The sequence below is a fragment of the Gymnoscopelus microlampas genome (genome assembly GCF_963454915.1).
Source record: "Gymnoscopelus microlampas genome assembly, chromosome: 21".
NCBI lineage: Eukaryota > Metazoa > Chordata > Actinopteri > Myctophiformes > Myctophidae > Gymnoscopelus > Gymnoscopelus microlampas.
This window is the reverse complement of record NC_139958.1, coordinates 3,270,723-3,288,350: the sequence shown is the minus strand read 5'-3', so window position 1 is coordinate 3,288,350 and position 17,628 is coordinate 3,270,723. Positions and strand designations below refer to the sequence as shown.

The following is a 17,628-nucleotide window of genomic DNA, read 5'->3' as shown; positions in this document are numbered from 1 at the left end:
AGTCTATAATCATTGCTTGGTATTTATAGCGATGCATATAGCCTCTGTAACTACTCGTAAAGGTTATCTTAAAGTGACAATTACCGCTAATCCGATCATTCTCCGTGATTTCCTTTCAACTTTATTGCAACCGGGCCGATTTACATTAACCACTTAAGCCTGATGTACTTCGTTGACCCGAGTCCCCCAGGGTCTATACCAGGCCCCCTCCTTTTTTCCCTCTACACCATATCTCTTTACCTAAAATAACCGTTCTACAAGCTCACAACACTACGCAACACAAAGCGTTGTGAACTTGTAGATTTCACCGGATGTTCGCCCCCCCAGAATAGGGAATCTAGGGTTGATGTGGTTCAGGGACTAAGATCATGTTGAAGAATGATGTATAAACATTTGACCCAGACATGGCGGCTCACTGTCTTTTGTTTCCCTCAGGTGTTGTAAAAGGAAACGTTACAAACTCCCTCAGACTACAGGAGAAGAAGAAAGCATCAACGAGACATTGTGAAAGCAAGACTTCTTCTGCGATACAGTGCATTCAGTTAGGAGCTGTGCTCATATTCGACTCAGATTCATAACATTACTGTATGTTTTTTTTTGGAAAATACTTTTTTAATGTTGTTTATTTTAAGTAATTAATTGACACAATTCAACCAATATTAGTAAAATAAATGTATGTTTAAAAATATACAGAAATGTACAAACATTAACATTTTGTAGAATTTTGTCGATATTGTTGATGGGGCACAGATGGGGTCTTTTCCTTTGTATTGCCGAAACATGCACACTTTATCCTGGCAAAGAAAAGGCATAGGATTAGTGTTGTGTATAAATGCAGATAACCACTAAAGCCCTACAGTATATACTTCGTCGTGGGAATAATTGCATAACTTGCAGATATACAAGCTTGCAGATTGGCTATTCTTGCTATTTTTTGGCCTAAAAACATGCCCAAACAAGTAGGACAAATGATCTCAAAGATCATGACTGGTAATTCTCCCAGGAGCATACCTTTCTCTCACAGGCATCTGCTCGATAGTTTCAGACAAAGGTCGACGAAAGGTCTCTGGAAGGAAGAGAGTGGCCAGGCCAGACAGAAGAGCCAGAGAACCCAGGACCAGATATGGTAGAAACTTGTAGTATATACCTGCATATGGAGAAGAGCACATTTTAATGACTCAATAAAAATGGTAAATGGTGCATTTATATAGCGCTTTTATCCAAAGTGCTTTACATTGAATGTGCCATTCACACACACATGGCGGAGGAAACCATGCAAGGCACCAACCTGCTCATCGGGAGCAATTAGGGGTTCAGCGTCTTGCTCAAGGACACTTCGACACTAACTCTGGGGGAGCGCCCCAGTCCGGGATAGAACTGGGAACCTTGCGGTTTCCAGTTCACTCTACCCGGCCACTCTACCCCTGAGCCATTGCCGCCCCGTAATAGTTTAGTATGCAACATGTCTAGTGGTAGTTCACAAGTGTTGAAGTACCATACTTCTGTCAGGAAACGCCTAATTAATTAACTAATTATTGCATATGGAGATTATAGTTTAACTTGGTGGTACGCTTCCACTCTTGGGGATGCTCCCTGCAGCAGCACTACACAGGGTTCCCACACATGTATATCAATACATTTTCAACCCCCCCCCCCCCTCCCCCAGCAGCAGCAGCAGTAGATTTGATGGGTCAGGAAAGATGGGATAAGCTTCGCTGCCATCAAGTATAAGTCAAACTATTCAAGAATCTATGTAGATCTTAAAAACCTGTAGACCTGTGTCATTTAATGGTTGTCTGCAAATGTGTGAATGTAACGCACTTTGTAAAGTGATTAGGATAAAGGCGCTATAGAAATGCGAGACCATTTACCACGTGCTGTGTCAAATTGGTACACTTTTCTGTGCCAGTAACTCTTACTTATGAAGTATCTGTTCAGATGCAATAGTAGTTATTACTACTAATAGTAATAGTTATTACTCTTTGACAGATTAGAAGTTGACATTGCAGATCTATATGGACAGAAACGTACTCAGTTGCATGACATAAGGAGCCACGATACCGCCCACTTTGGAAAACATGGAAAAGGTGCCAACAGCTGTGTTTCTGATGGGTGTTGGGTACAGCTCTCCGGTGTAGGCAAAAATCGTTTGGAAGCTGGTGGAAATGCACAATTTGCCCAGCATCTCCAGTGCTATGGACAGGTCAGCTAGACCTAAGCAAACAGAAGAATAGAAGAGAATAAAGTAGAATAGATGCATGCATCCAGGGGATGTAATATATATATTATTTTTTTTTGTGATGATATTGAACTGTTTGGCGCTACTATATATGTTTATGAATTGAATACCAAGGACCTCAATGGAAACAAGACTGCAAGGACTTTTTTGGACGGACCTTTTAGACAAAGTGTTTTTAACTTGTACATTTTTGCCTAATAAAATATTCAATCAATCAATTCAATCAATCAATCCACGTGACCGCATCACTGTTATTAACTTTGCAGGGGCCCCTGCAAAGTGCAATGTGCAGGGGCCCCTGCAAAGTGCAATGTGCACGCACACTGTGTGTGACTTCAGAGGGAAGGATCCAAAAAGCAAGTGCAAAACAACAACAATTAGATGTTCTAATGTCCACACATTACAACAAAACGAGGGGGCCCATAATGGGCCCCCTCATTTTGTTGTAATGCGTGGACATTATGTTATCTACCCCGATAAATGGGCGGCCCATTTATCGAGGTAGATAACATAATGTCATTATTACTGTATGTTATCTACTCCGATTTATCTAAATGGGGCCCCCTCATTCATACAATAGCATCATATAACACTTGACTGTATAGTCCTTTACGTATGTGTGTTACTAGTGTAAGGCAAACAAGTGAGATTCCTAACATAAACATAAAAAACCCTAGTTTTAGCAAAAAATAGGGGCCCAACTCTTGCAAGAAACCAGGGCCTGCCCTATTTATTACAGATAAAGTGTGATGAATCATTTATTATAAAAAAATATATATAACACTATATCTGCATAAATAGGTCAGCACCCGATTGTATACAGTGTGTGTGTGTGTGTGTGTGTGTGTGTGTGTGTGTGTGTGTGTGTGTGTGTGTGTGTGTGTGTGTGTGTGTGTGTGTGTGTGTGTGTGTGTGTGTGTGTATATATATATACACCCCCTAAAATAATCATATTTGAACTGGGGACCCCCTAAAATAATCATAATTGTGAACTGGGGACCCCCACCCTGACAAGCACTTCACAATTTCACAATTTTTGCTTCTTATAGTATTTGATGATTTGGCCAATGTTTGATCGATCCATTCAACTGGTCTTTTCTCTACTGAAGAGTTTTAACTTGACTTCAGTTCTATAAGCTGTAGTTTCAAAACTATTCACTCAATCTTATTAACCAATATATCATTATTTTGCTATGATTCCCTGCTTTCATATGACATGAAGAAATGAAAATGAAAAAATGCTAGATGACTGTCTCCCAGTCAAATTTGGTCACATATATTTATGCATGTATGTATTTGTACACATATGTGCATGCAAGTGCTTCACATTACTGAATGTACAGTATATCCCAAATTTGCGAGCTCGTTCACTTCCTGAAACTATACATTGTAACGTTCATGTCATCGTTCATGCCCCCCATCCCCTCCCCCCGTACACAGGATGGGAGGGCGGGCTGTAGACGCGGTGTGATAATAACGCTCCCGCAATGGTGTTTTTCATTAGCTGTGAACGTGAACGAAATCGTTCGTTCAGTGAAATGAACGTTTTTTTCCCACCACCAACCTTGTGGCACCAGCTGAATGCAGTACAGCATTCCTCCTCCGAGAGCCATACAGAGTGCCACAGTCAGCCGCCTGGGAAGATACTGGAGCGCCAGATAGCTGGAGAAGGACGCCGGCACCCCCACGGCTGCTGAGATGAAACAGTTGAGGAAGCGGTCGCCTTGAAGACGGGATGTGTTCAGGGACAGGGCAAAGTAGCCACTGTTTATAGTGAACCTGGGAGGGACACACACACGGCAACAGTCTCTGTAAGTACTGATCAATGATTGACAGATGGATGGAGGATGGCTAGTAGAGATGCTCCGATTAAGATTCTTGGGGCCGATCACCGATCACTGGAAGCAGTATCTGCCGATCCCGATATTACCGATCACAGCGTCAAATCCATAAATTCTTCTATTTATTGTGTTACTGTAGCAGTATTTATATATTTAATGACTGTTATTGCCGTCTGGCAATTACAGGTCATGTTTTACTTGCCCGAAAAGTAAATTGGCATTACAATTTCAACACTTTACTTTCTACTAGCAAATTCTGGGGCTGCACGATAGACAAAATATCATACCGCAATACTTATGCCAAACATCTCAATAGCTATACAATATGACTATGGTTCACACTTATGTTATTTTATATTGTTAAGTGTAGCAACAGTGAAAACTCATCATTCTTCAAAAACAGCATATTTTAGGTCAGCTTTATGTGCTCTTATTTTAAATTCCAAAGACCAGAAGTCACTTACTTGCCTATAACTTGACAAAAGCGCTCTTATTTTTAAGTCCACCGACCGGAAGTCAAGAGAGTCCACTTTCATCTGACTTGATACATGCTAAGCTTTGCTGACCACACACGTTAGTACTGCACTGTTGTTTTGAATCTGACGCTTTTCAATAGGCACATAGACTAACATAACATAGACTTGTTTGACAGCACTGTGATCAGATCAGACATTTAAAACTCTCAGTGCTTAGTAAACTTGACCCTAGGCTCCTTACTTGGTCTGCTCTTTTTCCTTCTACACTCTACCTTTTCTAAAGTTCCCCACAGAATAAAGGGATTTTAGGGTAAGTGGTTGATGTAAATAAAAGAAAAAGACATAGACATAACCTTCTACAGTATGTGTGATAAGGTGAGTGCAACCTGTGGATACTCACCACACTAGGAAGAGTATGAGTGTTGGTTTTCTGGTTTGGGTGAACCTTAGCATGTCTAGAACGCTGTGACGCTCCTCTGGGTCACATTTGTCGTTTACCATGTCACTCTGCAGCAGTGGTGGAAAAAGTACTCAAATGTTTTACTGAAGTAAAAGTATCAATACTGCAATGTAGAAATACTAATAAAAGTCCGGAATTCAAAATTTACTTGAGTAAAAGTACAAAAGTATTGGCATCAAGATGTACTTATGCAGAATGTCCCATTTCAAGTTTTCAAAATGTGTAAAATATCTTTTGAAAATAGCAGATCTACAAGCTTACAACCGAGACGCGTTGTGAGGTTGTAGATTTTCAAATAGCTGAAATATATATAGAGCTTAAGTGGTTAATGTTATGTCATGTAAAAATACCTCAAAATTGTACTTAAGTAAATGTACTTGTGTCAAAGCATCAGCCTCCCTCTCAGTTCATTGTGTATTCTCCCTCCATGCCAAAATGTTATGTGTCTACGGCTGTCATCAAAGACAAATTTGAAGTCAATTATAATGGTCGCTGTCTATTTGTGAACATAATGTTAGATGTAGCAGGGCCCTTCATACTGTGTCTATTAGCAGGGACGTGCAGAGGGATTTGGAGAGGCAGGGGCTGGAATTTCAAAAGGGCACCTATTCCCGGCAGGCCCGATTACCATACTTTTAGGCCCAAAAAAAAAACAAAAAGCTTTGAACTGAGAAGATTGGACCTTCCGTTCCAGAGATAATGGCCAAAGCGTCTTGAAAACGGCCACTTTTGGCGATTTTCGATTGAGTTTTGGCCATTGTCGCTTGCTTGCGACAAACTAGATACCTGAGTTCACTTTGAGCAGCATCCAACACATCCACTGCCATTTCCGTTGGCCTTACCGTTAGGCCGCTAGGGGCAGTTGAATTTTTTTGGGGGGGGGAAATAGATTTTTTTTTTTTTCCTAGTCTGGAAAAGGCACTTTTTTACCGACGTAAAAGGGCAGGTGTTCAAGCCCCGTTTCATGTCTATGTGTGCACGTGCATGTATAGTAGGCTTCATGCCTTATACTCCAAAACGTCTGTGCACAATGCTTTTTGAAGTGTTTTTGATGACACCTCTGGTAGCTACGTGGTCTTTACAGCATCTGTTAGAAATGTGATTCCCAGTGTTGGGGCCAGAACATTGGGATTACAAATATTATTTTATAGTGTTTAGGGAAGTGTTCACACAACACATGTATGTGGAATGGTTATTGTGAAAAATATGCAAGTGAAGAATTATATAATATTATAAATAAATGTAATTTAAAAGGTTAAATAGTATGACTTAAAGTCAACTTACATCATAATCTTCAAGGATGACCTGCGGAGCATCTGCGTTGTTCTTCTTAGCAGCTTCTCTCAGTACGGCCTCAGCCTCCTCTATTCTTCCCTGGGAGATCAGCCATCGAGGAGACTCTGGGATGATCCTGCCTCGCAGGTAGGAGAGAGAAGGTCCACGCTTTGGTTATGGAACACAGTAGAGAGAGGTTCACGCTCAAACAGTCAGAAGGGCTTTACCTCAAAAGCAATTCATGGTCCCATACAGGTGATTACAGAGAACAGAAAATATCATCCTTTTAAAATGTAATTATTTTAAGAGAAAAAGACTCCAAAAAACTAAAATAACCTTCAAATCTATACTGAAAATGTTATGTTATAATTTAGTCATTAAGCAGATGCTCTTATCCAGAAGAAGTGTGTATGCAGTTTCAATGTAGTGCTTCAAAGAAGAATACCAGTTAAGCGTGACTGATATTGTACTTCTTTTTTTTTTTAAATAATTTTTATCCCACGATTTTTGTAACCCATTTTTTTCACCCGGTGCCAATTTCCTAAGTGATCCTACACCAGCCCTACACCAGCCCTACACCAGCCCTACACCAGTCCCCCACAGCCTGGGGAGGCCAGGGCCGAGCTCATGCTTCCTTCAGTGCATGAGAGCCAACTGACCTTCTTATCACCTGACAGGGGGGAGTTTCCCTGGTAGGACGTAACGCGTGGAAGGAACACGTTATTCCAACCAGTTCCTTTCCCCTCCATCAGGCGCCCCGGCTGTCATGGGGGAGGCGGTATAGTGACCAGGATTACTACATGTTTTTGTGAGGGTATTAACTACCCTGGGAGACAAGGGGAGAACGTGCAAACTCCACACAGAGTAGGCCCTTTCGCCAACCCCACCTAGGGTATGGGCGCTAATGACGCGGAGGTGTATTGCGCGCTGATATTGTACTAATAAAATAAATCAAAAGTAAGTCATTAAAAAAACACGGCCCCTCACACATTAGAAGGACAATCAGTCACCAGAACCAAGGACAGGTGTTCTCAATTAATCCATCATGGTTAAAAAAAAGTTTCAATGGGTTTGTATAGGAAGGGGGCGTGTCAGATAAAATGAATATCAAATATCTAAATACTGAATCAAGCAACTTCTGAGGTGCTCACAAAAGCCTGAGTAGACGTAAAAATGACCCCAAACATGTTTTAAAGTGAAATATCAATTTAAGGATTCAGTACCTGTTTTTTTCTCCTGTAAAATGTAATAAAAAGTTATAAAAAAATAATAATAAAAGAAACCCCCTTTAGAATTTGAATTCATAAGATAAAAAAATATTAGCATCTATACAACAGTGACCAATATTATGCGTAAAAACAAACAGTAGTGATGGTTCTTCTACAATGACTGTAACTCACCACCAGAGGGGTATGTAGAGCAGGCCAGGTAGAGCTAAAGCCAGCGAAAGATACCTCCAGTCCCTTATGAAATAAGCAAAGAGAGGCAGCATCATGTAGCCAAGAGTAAAGAACAGATTCCCTCCCAGAGACACAAACAGGTTCCGTACCTTTCCTGTCAAGATCTCAGTACCTGGAGGGGAGCAGAGGGAGAGAAAAACACCAAAATAAAACACGTTTATCGGCTAAAGCTCCTCCGTTCCACAGATTTCCATAAACCCAGACCATACAAGGGCAACTGGCGGCCTGGGGCCAAATGCGGCCCCCACCTTCACTTAATATCAGAACACTGATATATTATTGATTTCAGCTGTTACAATTCCAAACATGCAAACGTGACCCGCTTTAATTACTTCATTCCATATTAGTAGCTTAATGGCTAGTATTAAAATTATATTGTCTTTTTTATGTCAAATGTATTTAAGTTCATAAAGTTAACATAATAATAACTAAATATATTTGAAATTAAATAAAAAAATAATAATTCTTGCTACTTTTGTGTGACATAGAATGGCCAAGTATGGCATTAATTTACAAAAAAAAGTTAAAATACGGAGATAAGAGGTGTCTGACCGATGCAATGTGGCCCTCTGGAGTGAGAGTGGAAATATAGTGGCCCTCTCCATAATCAAAGTTGCATCACCCCTGACCTAGACACTGTATTTTGCAATAATATGCTGGAGTCGCAGGCTGAAAATAGCAGATCTACAAGCTACCGTACCGTGTTGTGAGCTTGTTGATCAGTATTTTCAGCCATGACTCCGTCACACAACAAAGTATAAAATCAGGCTCAAATAGTAGGCTACATGTTACATTCAGCACATTCCCATCCATTCTCAACATGTGAGTAGTTGTTGCATACCTAATACAAAAGCAGCAATATGGTTGGAGTACTGGCCCAAAGCAACGATGAAGAAAATGATAGAGAACACCGTCCACGAGGGAGAGAAGATTTGGACAACGGTAAAAAGTGTCTGGATTGACATGGTTGCAAACATAACAGGCTTTCTTCCAAACCTTAAAAAAAAAAAAAAGGAGACAAAATTAGCCAAAATGTGTCTTGTTTCTCTTTCTTGCCTCTGAGATGTAGTGGAGTAGAAGTAAAAGTATTGAATATTGGAAATACTCCTGTAAAGTAAAAAATACCTCAAAAGTGTACTTAAGTAGGCTACAATACTTGAGTAAATATACTTGCCAAATTACAAAGTGCAAGATCAGAGTAAATGTCTGGAACCCTTGTCAACAAATGCAGGGTCAATGATCACGTAAATAGAGTACAAAGAAAAACAATGAAGTGCTACATAGTAAGAAGGCAGGTGAGGCAAACATTATAATCTGTGGACAAGCAAACCACATACTAAATGTTGTTACGTTATGTGCACAACAATAACCAACATATATCTGGATCATTAAATCAAAATAGACCTTAGCAGTTATAACAATAAAAAAAAGTTGTCTTTCCACTAAAACATTATCTAGAAGTGGTACTTTCACCCAACATACACGTTCACATATAATATAAGTTATCTTCTTTTTAATAGGCCAGCCATACACATCTGGACAAAGGGTCAAACTGTTAGTTATTATTGGTGGATTATAAACCAGATAGACCAACGATAACACAGGATAACTGACCATCCTGAAAGTCAAAGGGCGCAGTCACATGACCATGACCATGAATCCTTATGTCACATGTGGGCAATGGAGGACAGTAACTGTGTACATTTACTTGAGTAATGCACATAAGTACATTTTATGAGTATCTGTATCTACGAGTATTGTTTTGGTATACTTTTTGATTACTTTAACTCCACTACATTTCAAAGACAAATATTTTACTTTTGACTCCACTGCAACTCTAGGAAGGCTGTGAAGTACTCATTCATTTCAGGCCATTTCCCCACAAGCCTGAAGAGACGGAGCATCATGGGCCATTATTAAATAATCATGCCATGGGTTTCAAATACCTGTCTGAGATCTGTCCAGAGAAGAAGGATCCACACAGAACTCCCAGGAAGTACACTGAGGAGGTGAACGGTTGCTTCCACCGGTTGCTGCATACCAGGTCAAACTGCAAGTTGAGAATTTACAGTAAAGAAAGATTGACTTCCGGGTACAAGAATTTGAGCACTTTTTCCACCACTGACCCACGCACACACTGACCTCCGTGACGATGGTGGACTGGTAGATGTCTTGGCTGTAGCTCCATCCGTCCACACAGCTCTCCTGTCTCAGTTCAGTGAGGTTCACGTCCCGACCGGGGATGTAGCCCAGAGCAGACAGGTTCCTGACCTCGTCCAGTCTGTACCGGTGGCATCGGCTCTGCTCCTCCTGTCCGTTCACCACCTTGTCAAATATAATAACCTCTATTACAGTGCAATAAGCCCTATGTATGGTATGTATGGTATGGTATGGTGTATGGCGACTAGGGATGCTCCAATATGGAAATCCTGGGCCCCTACTGATACCGATGTTTATAAATAACAATTTGACCGATAACTGATAGCCGATACCGATGTATATTAACATATAGAAGGTGCTCACCTCTACTGGGATGATGGCCTTGCGCCACTCTGCAGTTAGGTTGACATCTGGAACCAGGCAGTGGTGGCGGGGGGTGTCAGCCAGGAAGATGACAGAGAACGCACTGAGGCCATTGGGAACGGTGCTGGCAGAGAGCAGGAAGAACAGGATCTGCTGGAAGCGTCCCCACTGTCCAAGGAAGGCTGTGGTCTCCTCGTAGTCCTTCATGGCCAAAGACCCAGTAGTCTGAGAATGAAGATAATCAAAGATTCAAGAATCTCCTGTTCTGGCTGACTCTTAATACCTCATCAAGTCAGGTGATGTGTCAGACCAATGGTTAACAATGGTCCCACAAAATACAAGCAGTTTGCTGGAAATGCCCCCCCCTTACTGTCCAAGACCTCCTCATAACCCCTCATAATCCCATTCCCAGGAATCTCCTTTTTTTTCCTGCCGCCGGCAACAATACGTAACGCCTTACTGGTTTAATAATTAATTAATACAGCACTTCTGTAGATAGACTTTGATCCATGATCTGCTGTCTATTACAGCTCTGTGGCAGAGATAAAGATAGCTATACCTGCTGAAAATCCAGTTGTAATGCTGACATTTATCAATAGTGCCTTTACTGCCTGTGAATGTATTTTTGGCCCAGGGCCAGTGTTGATTTTATCGACTAAAACTATGACGAAAAATGTTTGTCGAATACCTTTTTTCACTGACGAATAAATGAATATATTGACAATTTCATCAACAAATAAAAACTAGACTAAAATGTTAGTGAGGGATTGGGTGTAGAAGAGATCCAGTAGAACTAAAAGACAAGTCATTTTATGCTTGGGTGTTGCGCTCTGAAAATAGCAGATCTACAAGCTCACAACGCGTCGCTTGTAGATCGGCTATTTTCAGCATGCGTGTAAAATCAGCCATTATGACGACTAAAGCAACTGTACCCAGGGCCCACGCAAAGATGTGTGCAGTAAAATAAGTATAGGGCATGCATTCCCAACTTGGATTGCTTCTGACTTGCATCGTTCCCGTGTAGGCCAGCACAACGGGCACCGGTCTAGTAGTTTCAATTTCAGAAACGACCCTACATGCAAGTGCTATGAATATACAGTATAGTCACAAATATTGCATGGAAATGTATTTAAAAGGAATTAAACAGCTTTCCCTAAAATCGTGTCATGCAAAGTATACAATGTTTTTCTTTTCTTCTCTGCGAAAAAAAAAAAAAAGAAGAGCGAGACCCACTTATGGGTCACAACCCAAGGTTTGGAAACTACAGCTATATAGGCTACACACATTGCACCAGGCCCCATCAAGACCAGCAAGTGTAACTTCCCTGTAAACAGGGGCAACGGGTGAATGAGTGAATTCACGCGACGTCTCTTCTTCTCAAACATCACAGTGTTTCTCTAGGTTGTTTTAAAAGAGCTGTGTGACGGCAGGGGACTTCTGTAGCTGGAAGAAGTGGACCCACGCTGCACACATCTCAGCGGCGTCTCCATATGTAACGCCCCTGTGAACAGGGGCAAAGGGTGAATGAATGAAATTCACATGACGTCTTTTCTTCTCAAACACCACAGTTTATCTATATAAAGCTTCAGCAGTGCAATAAAACATTTACATACAATGACATGCCTTCAACATAAATGCACAATATCTTGAGCAGCATTACAGTATGTCCACAACCACTACTCTCGTCCCAAAACACACTGCCCCCTTTTTTTTCGCGGACCGAGGCCGCGGGTTTAGACGCGGGGCAGGGTGTTTCAGGACGACGGTTCTTCTTCTATTACATTTCTGAATGGAGAGGTGCTCATTTCTGCGCAATGGAGAACCAGTTTGACGGCGAAACTGGTTTTCTAATGGCCACTCATTAACAATTTGGCCGAATGCAAATGAGCCCCATTTGAAAACAAAGGTGACTTAAAGGGTGAGGGGCTGCTAATGTTGTTATGTTGATTTTTTTTTTTTTTCCCCCTGGCGGATCAAGCATGGGTTCACACAGACCGGGCCATGAACTCGTTGGCCCCAATGAGCGTACGCCTCTGCCTGCTGCGCACAGCAGCTTAACAGGAGACAAACAATTAACGTCAATGAGGACTGTGCTGCGCAACGAAAACAGCCTCAAACAATGTCAAACTGTCACATTGTAGCTGCTGAAATAAACTTCCCATTTGGATCATTGCTGTTTGCTGACAAAGGAACAGAACATGGATGATGTTTGCAAAAGGATTATTTATTTATTGTCCATTGCAGTGAGGTCACAGCTTCTCTCTGCTTTTGTATGATATTGATAGGATAGCCTAAACTTTGAATTTGTTTGGAGTTATTCATTTCTATTGCTTGCAGGATATTAAGACTTAAAATGTTGGGATTTCGCTGTGTTGTCACATTTATTAATCTATATTTTGTTGTTGATCAAAAGTCGGGCTCTCGTCCCTCCCTCCCTCCCCCCCCCCCTCTCTCTCTCCGTCCCGAGTGAGACATGCAGACACACTGCACGTAGAGTGAGTGAGTGAGTGAGTGAGTGAGTGAGTGAGTGAGTGAGTGAGTGAGTGAGTGAGTGAGTGAGTGAGTGAGTGAGTGAGTGTGTGTGTGTGTGTGTGTGTGTGTGTGTGTGTGTGTGTGTGTGTGTGTGTGTGTGTGTGTGAGAGAGAGAGAGAGAGAGAGAGAGAGAGAGAGAGAGAGATGGAGAGGCATTAGTGTCAACCCCTGTAGGCCTACTGTATGGTTTATACCTTCATGAATTGTCCCTGGTTTTAACTGTAACAAATGCATCATCAATACACAACGTGCAGTGATGCAAACCCCAGTGTAGGATGTGGACAATGGCGTCTCTACCTGCCATGTGGCTCTAAAAACACAATCCACTAGTTATTATTATTGGGTCTGAATTAAACTCTTAAAGTAAATATGGCTAGTGCTGTCAAACGATTACAATGTTTAATCGCGATTAATCGCATGCTCTGTCATGGTTAATCGCGCGATTAATCGCAAATAAGTCATCTGTTTTTTTATCTGGTCACAATGTAGGCTACCTTAGAGGTAGGCTATATGTGTATATGTGTGTATAAGTTTTTTTCTACCCCTATTAACATGGGAGTGGAAAATATGCTTGCTATGTGCAAAAGTATGTTTATTTATTATTGGAAATCATTTTTGCCAAAATTTGCAAAAATTAAACAGCCAAAAGAAACCATCAAATGGTAGGCTACTGCATTACATTACATTACATTAGATTACATTACATTACATTACATTACATTAGCCCCATTACGAACCTCTCACTCCGCTATACAGCTCGGAGAGGTTCGTAATGGGGCCAGTACTGCATTAGCATACAAATAGGCTGCAGCAGATGGGTATAGAATGATCTGCTACGTATACTTAGTAATATAAGTAGCCTACTGTAGTGTCCACCTTATACTTATAAAATATGTTAATACTAAATGCAGGACCTCATACAGGATTCTACAAAATAAAACAAACATCAATTGAGCACATGATTGTAGCCTCTCTATTACATTCCAATCTATTAGTAGTGTAGGCATGTAACAATTGATCGTAAATCGATTCAAACGGATGACGATTTAAATCGATTTAATAATACATTTAAAAAATCGCAATGTGAAAAATATCCAGAAGAAACATTTGGACAGGTGGAAAACTTGAGTTAAAATTGCAGAGTTGACGCATTACTTTACCTGGCTTACATATTCTGATAGTTGTACTTGAATGTTGACATGAAATAATAATCCCGTTTAGTGTTTGATTAGCGCGAGCGTGAAACAATCCAAACAGCCTACAGCGTGGAGTGATGCTGCTGGTAAACACAGACACGTTGAAAAGCTAGGATCATGATACCAAGGATTAGGCAGTGATGTCACTGTTATGCAAACCCGGAAGTAGCACGGACGTACGCCAAAGCTGGTTGTAAAGATACCAAGGATTCGTCAGTGATGTCATGATGTCATGACACGTGCAAAAGGAAAATACCGGTACAGGATCTTTTTAAGAGAATTGATGAAGAGTTTTCAGTCATTTGCTAATGTATTGAAAAGAGGATAAGTGAAAAAATAAAGACAAATTATATAAAAGAGAAGAAAATACTGAATTTGTGTAAGAGAAATATATATATATTTTTTTTAAATGTCTGTAAAATAAATGTAGTTTAAAAAATCGTATTGTGAACCTCAAATCGTGATTCCAATCGTGAGTTGAGTAAATCGTTACATGCCTAAGTAGCATTTAGCTCCCAGGCTATTGAAAGTAGCTGAAGACATAAATGTAATGCCTAATGAGGTGTAGGGTAACAACTAAAGGTACTGTAACATCTACAATGACCATGGAAATCCACAACACATAACAGCAAAACATAAGGAGCATGCTCACTGACATGGAGAGCTGTGTCCTAAACTACGGATAAAAATATGCGATTAATTACGATTACAAATAATTAATCGCAATTAACATAACCGTGAGTTAATTGCGATTAATCGAGTCAACACAGCCCTAAAATATACACAAAGGTATCAGTTCACATCATAACATGCACCTTATTTCCCAATTATATTTGTTCAAACTTTACCTGGGGCAAAGGGTGAATGAATGAAGTCACACGACGTCTGTTCTTCTCAAACACCTCTGTGTATCTGAGGAGAAAACGATGGTTACTCACGTAACCGTGGTTACATGAGTAACCACGGTTATGTGAGCGATTGGAAAATAGCGCTACATAACAGGAATCACTGTGGCAGACCAACATAATAGATCATAGACTCACCAAAACACACACTAGCCGATCACAGAATGATAGATCAAAATGATGCTGTAAAGCAGTGGTTCTCAACCAGTGGTCCGGGGACCACCAGTGGTCCTTGGGGGGAGTACCAGGGGGTCCCCAGCTAAATTAGTTAACAGCGTCACAATTTTAACCACTATAGCTTTGGCTATTTAAAAATAGCAGATATACAATTGCAAGCTCATATAGCTATGAGCTTGTAGATCTGCTAATTTTGAAAAGTCTTGAAAATGTGTGAATATATACATGTTTTAACTCAAATTTTTGCTTCTGGGGGTCCCTGGCACAAAACATTTTCAGAAGGGCGTTCGCGGCCAAATATATGTCAATTTAGGGTTCCTTGCCAGTCCTTAAAAGGGTTGAAAGCCACTGCAGTAAAGTAATATAATCATGTTAAACTGTGCTAAAATAAAGGAAATCACTCAAAATAGCTGGACCACAATAAATATATTAAACAAGATACTTTTGACCAAGCTTAGAACCGTTTTTTTTTTTTTTTTTTTTTTGCATAAATCAATAATATTTCAATCTACGAATAGAACCAGTGTCGGGGCCCACACGGCCCCGACACTGCCCTAGGAAGGAGAATCACGCCTGAAGAATGGTCCCTACATACCTCATGGCACCAGTTGGCCCTCCCGCATGGAGGGAACATTTCAATGAGGGCAGAGGCCAGGAGCCCTGCTGCTGCACCTCGCAGGGCTCCTGGCCTCTGCCCTCATTGAAATGTTCTCACGCACACGCACACGCACACGTGCACGCGCACGCGCACACGCACACACACACACACACACACACACACACACACACACACACACACACACACACACACACACACACACACACACAGACTCAAGCATGGCTCCTTCATGACACAGGACACAGTTGCTGTCCACAATGTGACTTCATTAAAAACGTTGTGTGATGTAAAGGTTGTGTAATGGTGCGTTCACACAGGCAGATTAAAAGATACATGCTACCATTCATTTTCAATGGAAACCAGCCACATGAAGACACACAAAGATACATCCGAGGTTTGTAGCTGTAGCTCTAGCGACACAAAGCTAGAAATTCAAGTTGAGCTGGGTTCAACTTCCAGATACAAAGATACAACTGTAGCTCCGATGTCCGCACGTTTGATGACAAAGCCACACAGCGACAAAGATGCGGTGTATTTTTGTATCTTTGTATCCTTTAATCTGCCCGTGTGAACGCACCATGAGTGTTATTTTTTGGTTAAAACAAAAAGGCTTTCTTGTTAAAAAGTCAAAAGTAAAAGTACATTGTGAAAGTAATCATTGCTATAGAGCAGCAGCGGTTCTCAAACAATGGGTCGCGACCCCAAGTGGGGTCAAGGGAAGGTGACGGTAGGGCATTGGCAACTGAAATGGCATTGCAGTTACGGGAAAAAATGGGGTGGCGACCGACCGTGAAGAGGACGTTAAAGGCGGCCACTTGACTCCGTGAATCGTCCAGCTCCAACCGACCGAGAACCAGCAACACGGGACAGACAACGCACAAGCCCTGTATAGCAGAGGCTCACAGGAACTAATTTTGCTCTCATGAACGTTACAGTAATACATATAGAGCAGGAATTGTGTTCAATAGCAATGAGTGGGTTGGCTCTAAAAAGAGCCGTTTTAGGGGGTTTGTGTACAAACTAGAGTCACATCTAGAATTCGGCCTGCTACGCGCTCCTCACATCTGTCGCACCGCCGATCCAACAGATACATATGTCTGAGTCATAGTGTCGGGGGCTTTGTCAGAGTACCCGTTGTACCCGTCTGTCTGTGTCCCTTTTGTGCCCATATATATATCTGTATCTGTCTGTCCACCTGTGTCCCCTTTATGCCCATATATGGAGACCCCTGATGTCATTAGCATATGGCCCATACTCTGTATATTGGCATGCCCATATATGGGCATATTGGTTGGATTGGCGGTTCTGGACAACTGGATATCCTCATATGCCCATATATGGACATATTGGTCGGATTGGCGGTTCTGGACAACCGCATATCCGTTCAACTCGGCAGCAGGCACCGCACTCCCTTGAGTCCTTGCACGCGCCGAGTTCGAAGCTGGTCGGCCCATACTGTATTCACATGACCATATATGGGCATAGGCTAGCGGTCGGCTCTGTGGCTTTGGACAACTGGATCTCCTTATGCCTATATTTATGGGGTTTGTTTATGGTTATGTCTGAATAAGAGTGACGTGGCCGTGGTCGGCCGGCCGGTCCTCCCTTAGGCCAATTCTAATAGGATGGACTCCTGCAGGTCTAGTGGGCGGCCACAGCTGAATGGGTAGAGAGGAAGCCTCCATGGGGAACAGAAGGTCATAGGTTTGATTCCCAGCCCATGTGTGTCCATGAGCAAGACACTTAACCCCTTACTGCTCCTCCCTGAGGGCTCATCAGAGCCATCAGCTGCAGGGCGAAGCTGCAAACAGAGTTTCCCCCGCTGGATTAGCCAGGTCTCCCCCTTTCCTCTAGTTCCAATGCATTCACTGTCCCAAACCAGACCGCTGGCGATTGATAGCCTTGGGTACCAAGTAATGACTGTC

General features: G+C 41.7%; 1 protein-coding gene across 1 annotated transcript; it reads right to left on the bottom strand.

The window, feature by feature from the left end:
- Window positions 1–706: 706 nt before the first annotated feature.
- Window positions 707–14,905, bottom strand: LOC311037211 (solute carrier family 22 member 4-like; the record flags this gene model as incomplete). Its single annotated transcript, XM_084046331.1, has 12 exons — window positions 14,851–14,905; window positions 10,275–10,499; window positions 9,894–10,076; window positions 9,698–9,801; window positions 8,593–8,747; window positions 7,692–7,863; window positions 6,301–6,427; window positions 4,957–5,063; window positions 3,804–4,018; window positions 2,032–2,214; window positions 1,012–1,147; window positions 707–794 (listed from the first exon to the last, which is right to left on the bottom strand). The coding sequence occupies exons 2-12, from the start codon at window positions 10,479–10,481 to the stop codon at window positions 707–709; spliced, it is 1,677 nt and encodes a 558-aa protein (XP_083902457.1). The 5' UTR covers window positions 10,482–10,499; window positions 14,851–14,905.
- Between the last annotated feature and the right edge of the window lie 2,723 nt (window positions 14,906–17,628).